The sequence below is a fragment of the Myodes glareolus genome, chromosome 9 (genome assembly GCF_982192425.1).
Source record: "Myodes glareolus chromosome 9, mMyoGla1.1, whole genome shotgun sequence".
Classification (NCBI taxonomy): domain Eukaryota; kingdom Metazoa; phylum Chordata; class Mammalia; order Rodentia; family Cricetidae; genus Myodes; species Myodes glareolus.
Window position 1 is genome coordinate 51,614,666 of NC_142034.1, and position 13,294 is coordinate 51,627,959.

General features: G+C 41.4%; 1 protein-coding gene across 8 annotated transcripts in view; it reads left to right on the forward strand.

The window, feature by feature from the left end:
• The window catches only part of Kiaa0753 (KIAA0753 ortholog), a 53,887-nt gene that overhangs the window by 16,961 nt on the left and 23,632 nt on the right, over positions 1 to 13,294 (forward strand). For all 8 annotated transcript variants that reach the window (XR_007234815.3, XM_048448653.3, XM_085695255.2 and 5 more), the window contains 3 exons: positions 1,651 to 1,861; positions 10,672 to 10,904; positions 11,991 to 12,157. Coding sequence is in view for 7 of the 8 variants with exons in the window: in XM_048448653.3 (XP_048304610.2) it covers positions 1,651 to 1,861; positions 10,672 to 10,904; positions 11,991 to 12,157 (611 nt within the window). In the remaining variant the exon portion in view is untranslated. The remainder of the gene's footprint in view (positions 1 to 1,650; positions 1,862 to 10,671; positions 10,905 to 11,990; positions 12,158 to 13,294) is intronic.

A 13,294-nucleotide genomic window follows, 5' to 3' on the forward strand; every position in this document is an offset into this window, starting at 1 on the left:
AAAAAGGAAAGGAAAATGGCAAGGAATTCTCAGATTAGTACGTACTTACCAGTATTTAATCTAGATATCTTCTAGGAAAGAAACCCTTAGGATACATGCAAGTGAGAGCCTCAGGATCTGGGATGACTGGAGACATCTGGTGTTCCACAAGTGGCATGTTCTAATCAGGAAGGGACAGTGTTCTTCCTTCTCATTGGTAACAAAGACAGCATTAGCAATGAGCTCTGGTTTTATAGTTTCATAGGTTTGTGGAGTCCTGCAACACAATGTAGCCTTCCCCCCCCTCCCCCGCAGAGCCCTGGCTTGAAAATGCATTTGTTACTACTAATTTATATTGTTGCTGTTTCTAAAGCGAAGGTCAGAGTGTGCTCTTGAGGGCAGGAACTAACAAGCCATCTATGCCAGTGTTACTTCTATCTTGCATTTTCATCCAAAACATAGGAAAAGATAGCCTTATATTAATAAGCTGTTGGCCCTTGTGGAAGAGTGGCATAGTAGGGAGAATTCCATCTACCACTAACTGGCTCTGGTGGTCATTAAATCATGGTTTGCTATTGCAGTCCTGTTTAGCAGATGTCTATGATGAACCGTGGTTACATCTGTGTAGACATAGCGCACTATCAGGAGTGTAAATGTCAAGGGCAGGTCTTAGAACTTTGACAGCACATCATACCATGTCATTCATGCTCTTTCAGCTTACCTACATGACACATTACTGAACAAAATAATTTCATTTAGAGGACCTGTCTTCCAAACCCTAGAAAAGATCTCCAGAGGTTGCCCCATCTCCTGAGCAAGAGCACCTGGAACAGTGTATCTCAAGCATAATGTAGATCTCTAGTTTTGAAAGTATTCAGCAATGTAGGAAATTAAATTCTTGTTGATCCTTGCCTGACTTACTATCTTGTTTCCATATGATCCTGCAAATTCCCCCTCCCTGACTGTGCTCAGTTGACTTTAATTTGTACTGACCAGTACTGCCTGGTGATGAGTGAGTGGGTGTGCCTTAGAGGATGGGGACATGCACCTGCCGTTACTGCCATAGACAGACACTGGACCGCTAAGTTCTGTTAGTTTATGGAAATGTGTATGTTCACTACATTGTGTTTACCCACATAAAGCACTGTTTGAGTTTATGGGGTTTTGTTGAAAATGAACACATACAGCTTTGTTTGAAGACTGGCTAGTTTCCAAAGTGATGATTCTGAATTTTAAGGTTAGGGCACCTATTAAAAATAGTCATACTTGCCGGGCAGTGGTGGCGCATGTCTTTAATCCCAGCACTCGGGAGGCAGAGGCAGGCAGATCTCTGTGAGTTCGAGGCCAGCCTGGTCTACAAGAGCTAGTTCCAGGACAGGCACCAAAGTTACAGGGAAACCTTGTCTTGGAAAAATAAAAGTAGTCACACTCAGAACATCTTTGATGTTGATTTAAATGAGCTAAACCAGTAAAAGAACTTGTAGAAGTTATTTTTATAAATTGATCACTTGATGAAATAATACTGATTTTAAATTAAATGAAACACCTTGTTAACCACTAGAGATAGCCATTTAATGGCATGTCTCTTTGGAAGGTGTTATTTTCAATGTTATGACTAAAATCTTACTTTAGTGAGATAAAGTAAGAGAATAACGACTGTTTTCATGACAGGCTTTGGAGTCTCTCCTGGAAAAGAAACTGTCACCTAAAAAGGTAAAGAAATGTTTCACGGAAGTGCGGAGCAGATTCCCCATTGGTAGCCAAAGAATCTTAGAGAAAGAGCCAACTATACTGCCCAAGAATGAGAGGAGATCCTTGGTCACAAAGGAGACATTTCCCCAGGAATCCTGTCGACCTTCTGTGGTAAAGAGGCTTCTTGATGGTATGTGTCTCAAAATGTTACTCTGTGAGAGTGACTACAACAGTTACTCGGGGAAGGGTATGGAGGTGGGATGGGGAGATGGGGGGGGGGTGTTAGAATTTGTGGCCCTGTCCATGAGAACTGCCTTGCAGCTAGGATCAGGAAGTAGCAGCAAGTCTAAGTCCTAGGACTGGAGGCTGGAAATATGCTGCCCCAGAAGACTGTGCGCAAGTCAGATCCCAAACCTTTGTTCTATCATAGTGCTACACTGACTGTATTGTACTAACTGGTGTGTGTTGTGTATTTCTGGATCCTCATCCTAGGAAACGGATTGTTAGGTTGTGTGGTATGCATATTTGAGCAGATGCTGCCAATTTACCCCTTAAAAGTAGGTATATGATCATGTTTTAATGAGCAGTATTTTATATAAGAAGATCTGAATATTTCCAGCTTCAGTGGGGAATTACCCCCACCCCCACCCCACCGAGACAGTGTTTTCTGTGTAGTCTTGGATGTTATGGAACTCACTCTGGAGAGCAGGCATCTTACAGTTGCATGTTGCAGTTCTGTCCTCTTGAGGGCTGTTCATGGCTTCCTTACCCATGCTTATTTCTTCTGTGCTGATTTTCCCTTTTGTTTTTTTTTTAATTTTTTTTTAATTATTTTTTTATCTATTTATTATGTATACAATATTCTGTCTATGTGAATGTCTGCAGGCCAGACGAGGGTACCAGATGTCATTACAGATGGTTGTGAGCCACCATGTGGTTGCCAGGAATTGAACTCAGGACCTTTGGAAGAGCAGACAATGCTCTTAACCACTGAGCCATCTCTCCAGCCCCATGATTTTCCCTTTTGTATTCTTTATTCCTCTCTTTGTTGAGTTCCACTTCTTTTACTTATGAATATAAAAGTTATGTGGATAGTGTAGCTATTGATCTTACTCATATTTTAATACTTGACAAGACAACTGATTTTCCTTTGTTATTATTCAGAACTTTGCTGGTCATTGCTCACTCTGAGAAACTGAGATTGAGCTTATTGTGTGTGGGAGTGCTGCTGGCAGTCTGTCCGCTTGTGGGGAAGAGACGACTATGCAGTGTGATCACTTCTTGTGGCCTTTTTTCTAGACCTTCAGTCCAGTGGAGAGGCCTCTATATAGGGGTTTATTAATTCCCTAGTTTTCACTGCTGTTGTGAATGACATTTTTTGTTAATTAAGAAATTGGCTGTCACGACTTGAAGGGAAACTCCTGGGTTTGTTCATTGGCCTCATATCTAGCAGTGCCTTGAAGTCTATTATGACCCTGTGTCTTATTGGGCCTGCACAGCTCGGGACTTCTGAAACCATTTGCCTTGCTTTAGTCTAAAGAGCCAGCCTTTGCACATCTGGAAGATGCAGCACCTCTGAGCTACACAGCCAGCAGAGGGCATCCCCCAGGCCCTGAGGTAGAGCCATCCTGCCCATCTTGCTTAGTAGCCAGCCAGCCTTATAACTGAGGCTGACCTGTAACTTTGCAAACCTCGTGTCCTAGGCCTCTTGGTGCTAGGATTACAGGTATGAGCCACAATATCCTGCTAAGGGATGTGCATAGTAATTAGTTGTAACATTTAAATTTTTCAATATTTAAAATTCCTAAGGACCCAATAGCGATGTGTGTTATAAGTTGATGCTTCAGATTTGATGAAATAAAGGTTTTGTTGCTTAATTTTTTTGCCATTTTCCAGATAGTTGAGATATCCTATAAACATGGGTAAAACCAGTAAATTAATTTTTCTTTCTTAAAAAAAAAGTTCTGTTTTGGGGCTGGAGAGATGACTCCGTAGTTAAGAGCACCTGCTGCTCTTCCAGAGGACCCAGGTTCAATTCCTAGTACCCACATGACAGCTCACAACTGTCTATAAACTTCAGTTCCAGGAGATCTGACACCCTCATGCAGACAAACATGCAGGCAATACACCAATGTACATAAAATGAAAATAAATTTTTAAAAGTTCTGTAGTATTTATAATTATAGTTAGAGAGAAGGGAGGAATGTTAGGTATATGTGGAGGTCAGAGGACAACTTTGAGGGATCCGTTCTCTTCATCTGCCTCGGGCTCCAAGGACTGAACTCAGGCTGTCGGCTCACAGTAAGTCCTTTTATCCTCTGAGCCATCTTCCTGGCCCTTGTCTTCATTTTATTTATTTATTTATTTATTTATTTATTAAAACCTTGTCTTCACTTTATTTATTTATTTATTTATTTATTTATTTATTTATTTATTAAAACCTTGTCTTCATTTTTTAAATTGAAGTAGAACATATAGATAGAGAAGTATACAAGGTGTCAGCTCACTGCTGACGTAATACCAGGAAAGAGACTGTATGTACTTTATGAACTGTCTGCACTAAGAACAGTGACTGTAACTCAGAAATGCCCTTCACCTTCCTCCCTCTCACCCTGTCTCTTGTATGTTTCTTATTCTTAAAAAGATGTCATTTTTGTTTTAATTGTGTGTGAGCAGTGGATCCGCTAGAGCTGGAGTGAGTGGCCTGGTGTGGGTGCTGAGTGAGCACTTGCGCTTATCTTTTGAGCTGTCTCTAGCACAGAAGTTAATTTTTGTTTTTTGAGACAGAATCTCACTGTATAGACCGGCTTGTCTTGAGCTCACAGAGATCCACCTGCCTCTGCTCCCTGAGTGTTGGGATGAAGGGTGTGCACCACCACTCCAGGCTATTATTGCTGGTTTTTTTGAACACTGTCGTAGATCTCTATTTAACCTTGGATTTACTGAGAGTAATCGCATATTGAATTTCCTTTGACCTTCTTTTGTGTTTTTCATTTGCCAAAGTTTGAATTTTTTGTTTGTTTGTTTGTTTTTCCTCATTGTAATTTACTATGTCAACATTTTTCTTTTCTTGAAAGCAGAAACTTCTGTGAGTGTCTCATCTCTATTTGTGTGTTTGTTGATCTTCTGTGAACCCTGAACAGCCTAGTGTTCTTCCTGTAGCCTCAGTGGAGCACTAAGTGATGACCACAGGAGCTGTTAACATTGAGTGTGTGTGGAGGGGGTTCTGTAGTTCCCCTCAGTTCTGACAGGTGGAGTAGAGCCCAGTCCCACAGGTGGAAGGCTCAGTTCCAAAGGACTGCCTCACTTGCGATGCCAGTTGCAAGTCTTGGATTGTAACCTGCAGCTCTAGATCTAGGCTTGCTGGGATTGCTCACTGAACTCCCATTATCAAGGATGCTACACCAGATACAAGTGAATAGCTGATGAGAGATACCCAAGGCCAGGAATGTGGGAAGGGAACACGACCTCCAGATAGTGTTATATGGATATGTGTATATAGCAATCCCAAAGCTCCCTGAAGCCCATTGTGTAAGAGCTTCCATCACATGGAGCTTTCATCACATAGGTGTGCTTGATTATAGCTCAAGTCCTGCCTCCTATATTCTACCCTTCCTTGAGTGTGGGGGCTGGAATAAATAAACCCTGCCCTGGAGCCAGAGGAGGAAGCTGGGCTTTGCACTCACTCTCTGTGACCTTGAGCAAATGCTCCATTTATTTCCTCACCTGAAGAGTCTTAGGAAACCTGTTCTGTCTGCATGGTGGGACTCAGATGGTGTTGTACCAAACATGAGGCATGGTAACAGCCACATTGTCACCTTTGCTGTGGAGTGAAGCTTACCTATAGGTAGCCGGTTTGCAAGTTTCATGCATTTGCTCCTGGAGAGCAATGTAGTAATCTTTAGTATTATTTTTCTTGTTCTTATGATCTTTCAGAAGGTCATGTTTTTCTTTCTGTTTTAGATACCGCTTTTCCTCTTCCTAATTCTTCATTCTAATTTCCTGGATTCCTCCTCCCTACCCTGTACCTCTAAAATGTCACAGGGAGCCCCAAGGAAGGGAAACTGCCTCTGTGTCATTTGGTATTTATGATTGGGCCTGATTGGATCAACTACCTTGTGATTTAAGTGATTGTTGACTGGTGCAGTTCTTAGAGGCTGTGACTACTGATTGCATTAGTATACTGTGTGAGGATGTAAGGAGCTGTAAGGCTGGTGGCTGCCACTCTGCTGGCAGCGGTGTCTTCAGACTCAGCTCCCCGGGAATTTGTGCTGCATTTGCCGTCTGATTGATGCCATTCATAACTGAAAAGGTGTCAGGGACCTAGCAGCCAGCGTTGCTTCAATAGATGGAATCTTGGAAGTTACTAAGCTGCAGACCAGCAGTCAATCTTGGCATTCTTCTGCTCTGGTTTATATTCCTTTTGAGAACATCTGAGGAAAACAGTGGTTGGGGGAATCCAGATCCTGACTTACTGCTGCTAAAGAAGAAGTTGAATAAAGCTTTCCTTTGGCTCTTAAATACTCTAAACAGAAAGGAATGAAAATAATAAATGCCATGTATTTACTATGCAGTTTTAAATATTTTAGTCTGTAATTTTTTTTCAAAAATCATGACAAATTCTGTTAAAGTCCCTTAAATATTTCCCCCATACCGTTAGGACCCTGTCCTGTTTTTATGTCTGAGCTGCTCATGTATGTGTCCATAATATATTGCTTCGCACATGTGATTACATACAGTATGTATCAGCCTATAGTGTGCTTCCCTCTTATTTAAATTAGTAGACTTGTTCATATTAATAGGTGAAATCTATTTTTTTCCCAGTTCAAACCCTGGGCCTTACATATTAGGAAAACTAACATTCCACAGTTCAGAGAATTCTAACTTTCTTAACTTTTGTGTTGGTTTCCCTTGTATAAATAAACCATAGATGATTTTTCATCTCTTCAGACTTATTAATGAGCACTGGGTTGTTCCCAATTTCTGTCATAGATCTGTATGTGTGATATAAGATCTCACTGTGTTGACAGGATGGCCCAGAACCCCTGAGTAGCTGAGAGTACACACCGATGCCACGGTGCCACCGTGCTGGCTGCTTCTGCCTTTAGAAGCAGTGACAGGGTGAGGTGGAAGCCTGTGCCTCTCCCCTTTGTGTTTACATACACGAGTCCCTGAGCCGAGTGTGCCTCAATCCATCAGTCAAGCCACCCCTCAGAGCAGTTAACCAGTTGGCTCCTGTGCTAGTGGCTTCTGGGTTCCCTCACTCCTCATTTATGTTTGGATCATGTTCGTATTTTCCCATCTAATGGCTGCGAATGCTAGCTTATGGCTCGATTTTCCTGATTACTGAATGAAGTTTGTCGTTTTTTCATGCTTTTATTGGCCACTTGGTTTTCTGCATAAATTGTAGTTTCTATACTTTTTAACATTTCTCTGTTGAACTGTTTATTTCCTTTATAGACTTGTAAAATTCTTTATATCATTGGAGTATTGATCCCATGTTAATTATATGTATTTCAGGGATCTCTTTCCAAATTTGACTGATTTGTTATGGTGACTTTTGATCAAAAGTTGTAGTTCAGTGTAAATAAGCCCTAATAAGGCAACATCATACTTGAGTTTAAGAAAGTCTTTTCTGTTCTGATGATGTGATGATATTCTCAGAGAATAAAAAACCACTTTCTTTAGGACTGTGATGCTGTGACCCTTTAATACAGCTCCCCATGTTGTGGTGACCCCAGTCATAAAATTGTTTTGTTGTACTTAATAACTGTAATTTTGCTACTGTTATGAATCCTAATGTAAATATATGATATTCAGGGTATTCGATATGTGACCCCCCCCCAAGGAAGGGGTCACGACCCACAGGTTGAGAACCACTGCTTTAGGATTTCATGCTTTTGTGAACTAAGTGCTGCTGTTCAGAGGCCTGGATTCTACTCTGATGTTTGATATGTGGACAGTAGTAATCTTTAGGTCATACCTGCTGATCTGTGACTCCTATCCTGTGCCATTGGTTCCTATGTTCCCTCCACACTGCTTTGACCATTGCAGCTCCTGCTAAGAGTCTCATCTCTGGTCAAGAAAGGCCCCACCTCTACTTCACTCCCCATTTTGTTGTTAGTATTCAAATTTGTTGGGCTAATTCTTTGGGGTTTTTTTGTTTGTTTGTTTGTTTTGTTTTGGTTTTTCTGTAGCTTTGGAGCTTGTCCTGGAACTAGCTGTGTAGACCAGGCTGGCCACGAACTCACAAAGATCCACCTGATTCTGCCTCCAGGCTTTTACACTTCGCCTGAATGTTTAAAGTTAGATTTATTATTTTATATGTGAATGTTTTGCCTGCATATATGTACCATGTGTATGCCTGGTGCCCTCAGAGGTCAGAAGAAGGCATGAATTCCCAGGAACTGGAATTACGAATTATTGTGAATCATTCTGTTGGTACTGGGAACCTAACCTGGGCCTTCTAAAAGAACAAGTGATCTTAATGCTAAGCCATCCCTCCAGTTCCATCACACAGATTTTAGAACTGGTATATTTAGGTTTCATCTGTTTGCTTTGTGTTTTGGTATTCCTACCATTGGGACTTGCTGTCTTGTCCTGACTCACCTCAAATTCAAAGAGATCACTTGCCTTTGCCTCCTGAGTGCTGGAAATAAAGGCGTGTGCACCAACTGGTGCACCCAACTGGAGCAGTCTGTTTAGAAACACACATACACACACATACACATTATAATTTGATATAAATTTGAAATTATAGATCTCTTAGTGGAGAATTGACATCTTTACAATGTTCAGTCTGTAAATAAAAACTTGATTCAGATTTTCATTTATCATTTCAACAACCAGGTACATAGCTCAGCACTGCAAAAATAAATAAAAGCTTTGAAATGTTTTCTGTGAAATTCTTATGAGCTTTTCGTTAGGTTTCCTCCTCATTTTCTTGGTGATTTTGTGTTCATGTATCTGTGTTTGCTGTTGCTTGTGGTTCCAGGACTGGAACCCAGGGCCTCACTCATGCTGACACTGAGCCATCACCCAGTCCCACCTCAGTCTTTGTTAATGTTAATGGGATATTGTTCCTATTACACTTCCTGAGTAGTTACTCTGTGACTTTTGTATGTTGCTCTAATGTATAGAAACTTGACTGAGAAGTCTCATTAATAAGAGTTAGTCTGTATTCCAATTTTTCTGAATTGTCTATTCTGTATCAAATTAGCTTTCAAAGATGTTGAGTAGAGAAAGAAATTTTTAAGTGTTTTCATTTTTAAAAGTTTTTAATCTGAGGAAGAGAGATGGCATAGTGGCTAAGAGCACTGGCTGCTCCTCCAGAGGACCTGGGTTTGGTTCCCAGCACCCACATGGTGACTCACAGCTGTCTTTAACTCCAGTTCCAGATCTGAGAGTACCAGGCATACATATGATGCATGCACAGACATATTTGTAAGCAAAACACTCATCCACATAGAAGAAATAAATCTACAAAAGTAAAATAAAATATTTTATCATTCATTTGTATGCATATTTGTGCACCTTTGCATGCAGTACTCATGGAGTTTAGAAAGAAGCTTTGGAAGCCCTGAGGTTATTATGCATGAATGTGAACCACTGTGTGACTGCTGGGAACTGAACCCAAGTCCTGTACAAGAGCATTAAGTGCTTTTAGACACTGAGCCATTTCTGGCTCCAGTATTTCCATTTTAGAAATACAATGTCTTAGTTAAGGTTACTATTGCTGGGATTGAAACACTATGACCAAAGCAACTTGGGGAGTAACTTTCTCATAGTTCCACTTAACAGTTCATCATCAAAAGCAGTGAGGGTAAGAACTCACACAGGGCAAGAATCTGGAGGCAGGAGCTGATACAGAGGCCAGGGAGGGGTGCTGCTTACTGGTTTGCTCATCATGACTTGCTCAGCCTGCTTTCTTATAGAACCCAGGCACACCATCCTAGGAATAGCACCACCCACAATGGGCTGGACTATCCCTCATTAATCACTAATTAAGAAATAGCCTACAGCTGTACCTTATGAAGATATTTTCTTTCAATTGAGGTTCCCTCCTTTTGAATGACTCTAGTTTGTGTCAAGTTAACATAAATCTAGTCAGCACAGAACATTTGGCAACCCAGTGAAAATATGATTACAATCAGCACGGGGCCAGTTTGGGGAGTATCTTATAGTCAAGAGACTTTTGAGAGGCCAACCTGGGTAGGAACAAGACATATTGCAGAATTAGGACCATAGATAAGAACTGGAAATCAGTAAATATGGGTTCTGACATTGAGGGGGTTCCAGCCATGGTACTTGGGCATTGGTAATTTCAACTTTGGTGGTACTGGTAAGGGAGGCAGCCAATTGCTTGTACACTGTAAAGACTTGTTACTTGTATTAGTTTAATAAAACTAATAATTTGTTTAATAAAACGCTGATTGACCAGTAGCCAGGCAGGAAGTATAGGTGGAGTGACCAGACTAAGAAAATTCTGGGAAAGGCAGAGAATCAGCCAGATTCTGAGGAAGCAAGATGAGAATGCTTTACAGAGAAAAGGTACCAAGCCACGTGGCTAAACATAGACAAGAATTATGGGTTAATTTAAATTGTAAGAGCTAGTTAGTAATAAGCCTGAACTAATGGGCAAACAGTTTTAATATAAGCCTCTGTGTGTTTCTTTTGGGACTGAACAGCTGCGGGACCAGGCAGGATAAAAACTTCTGTCTAGCCCCTTGCACTCTCCTTCTCTACCCTCTTCTTCTCTCTTCCCTCTCCTTTCTCTTCCCTTTTTCTCTCTCTCCCCTCTTTCCTTCCCATTCCATAATTCAACTAATAAATATCCAATTCTATTCTGTAAAAAAAAAAAAAAAAACTTCTGTCTATAGCCGGTGTGGCAGCAGAGCTCCCTGCTTTTCACAGAGCTAGACTGGAGGTGATAGCTCTGTGCTACCCAGTCATTCTGCTTGTGTGGCTAAGTAGAATTTCTCCTCTGAAATCTCTGTGTAGATGTCTGTCAGCCTAATGTGGAGCTTCCAGTGACTCAAAGGCTGGAGAGTGAACTTGGTGTGGTAGATGAGGACACTCTTCCAGAAGAAGCCCCTTTTATATCGGACCATGGCTCAGGCGTCAAGGATGAAACACTAACTCCGGCAAAAACACAAGCAGTGAGAAAGAAGACCTCAATGGAGCATGTGCCATTTAGGAAGAAAGACACTTCGGAGTCAGTCAGACTACAGCAGGTGTGAAGCCTTTCCTTTCCTGTGACCCATTTATATGCATCTGATGTTTTCCAAGGTCCTACAAGCTACTAAAGGGTAGGCCCAGCATTTGTTTGGGAGCAGATGGATGCCTCAACCCTGGGTCCAACAATCAGAGGCTTCTACAGCAAGCCTGGGTATTATCACATAACCTTGGAAAAGGAAATCTGGCAGTTTACTAGTGTTGTAGTTTCCTTTCTCTTGCTGTGGAAAAAAACATCAAATTGGGAGGAAAGGGTTTTGTTATTGTTGTGTGTGTGTGTGTGTGTGTGGGTGGGTGCGTGCGCACATGCAGTAGTAGTTCAAGGTAGGAAAGTGAAGGCAGGAACTGAAGCAGAGACCATGGAGGAATGCTTTTTACTGACTTGCTCCTCATGAATTGCTCAGCCTACTTCGTTATACAACCTATATGCCTAGAGTGGTACTGCATACAGCAAATTAGCTTTTTTCACATCACTCATTAATCAAGAAAGTGCCCCCCCCCCAGACTTGCCTCCAAGCCAGTCTGGTGTAGATCATTTCTCATTTGAAGGTCCCCCTTTGCAAGGGATTAAAACACTAATCAGCACAGCCAGTAACCAACAGGTCATGGATTGGGATCAAGTCTTTATTTCTTCCCAGATAAACTTGTAATGAGGTCACTGGGAAGTCAGGAGTGAGTCTATTTGGAGGGTCTTCTCAGCTTCATGCCTGATGGTATTTGAAATTGTGTGGTTCATTGTGGTTACACTAAGGTTCAGAAGGTTAAATATTTTAGCCAAGAATATTTTACAATTTACCTATAAACAAAAATGGACTTTTAAAGGGGGAGATTTAATTAAGGAAAAAGATAATAACTATTTCATACATATAAATGTGGAAAATGGAAAAGCCAAGGATTCCAGACCCACCCTTGCCCAGTTTTAGTTCAGTATTATCTCTGTGCTTCCCACGTTTCCCTCAGAGTGCTTTCTGTTAGCTTGTAGAACGAATGCAAAGAGGCACATGGAATTTCCTGGGGGTCAGAGGTTGAAGCTACAGTATCCTTGATACGTGTTTGTCTTTGTAATGCATGTGCACTTCTTACAGGGACTCCACATGTCTGAAAGAAATCAACCAAACCAACCTTACGGCAAAAGCAGGTTGCAGCAGACAACAGTGTCATCCAGATTAAAAATGAACCGACAACCTGTGAAAGACCGCAGGGCTCCTTGGATACCTCCGAACCCCACGTCTCCACCAGCTTCTCCGAAATGGTACGCAAGAATTCAATGACTGAGTTCCCATGGCTTTATTTTTCTTCCACAGATGACACACATTTAAAACAAATAATAATAGGCTTCATTCTTTTCCTTGGGCAAAAATGCTTATTTGGGTGAGTAATACATGAGTTTTTTGTCTAGAAGTCTGTTGGTTCCTTTTTGTACCTGTCCATGGAGTACCTCAATGCCCAGTGGGTATGTGTCATTGTAGGAAGGATTGTGAATATTGTCTGCTCCGTGAATAGATTGTGCTTACCTGAGGCTGGGCATTGTATCTTTCTTATGTCTTAACGTCCAATGCCTACACATAATAGGCACTCACTTAATCTCACTGAGTGAATATTTTTAAATAATTTAATTCCAAGTCAAGATAGCTGTGAACTCTGAGCTCATCCATAGTACCTGACTCTGCTAACATTACTGTCTTGTTACCTACACTCATATCAGGACAACAGTGTGGATCTATTCTCCACAGGGATAGAGAGGAGTTACTGTTTGAAGTAGGCTCACAGGAGCATGGTGGCTAAAGATAAAGGGGAACTTGTTTGTGGGTTTGGGAATCCTTGACAGCATAGTGGAAAAAGCTAGAAGGTCTATCAATGCTAAAGAGGAAGCAAACAGCAGGGAGTCCTTATGTGCATGCTTGGTGTGAATCCGTGGTAATGTGTACCCTTAGCCTTGAGAGAAAGGAAGAGGACCAGAAGCTTCTGTTCCACTTTGTCACAGAACTGAGTCTTCTGACCTGACTGTGTAGGGATTTTTGTTGTTGTTGGTTTTGTTTAACAGCCCTGGCTGTCCTGGAACTTGCCTTGTAGACCAGGCTAGCCTTGAACTCAAAGAATCCCTGTGTCTCTGCCTCCTGAGTGCTGGAATTAAAGGCGTGTGCCACCATCGCCTGGCTGATTGTACATTTTTGTTTGTTGTTGTTTGCTTTCTTTGTTTTATACGTGTCAATACAGGTTGAAGTCTGCACTGCTAAACAAGTACACAATATACTAGCTTCTAGACCAGCAGTTCTCATCCTATGGGTCTCTACCCCTTTGGGGGTCAAATAACCCTTTCTACAGGAGTCACATGTCAGTTATTCTGCACACAGATATTTACATAGCAATTTTTAACAGTAGCAAAGCA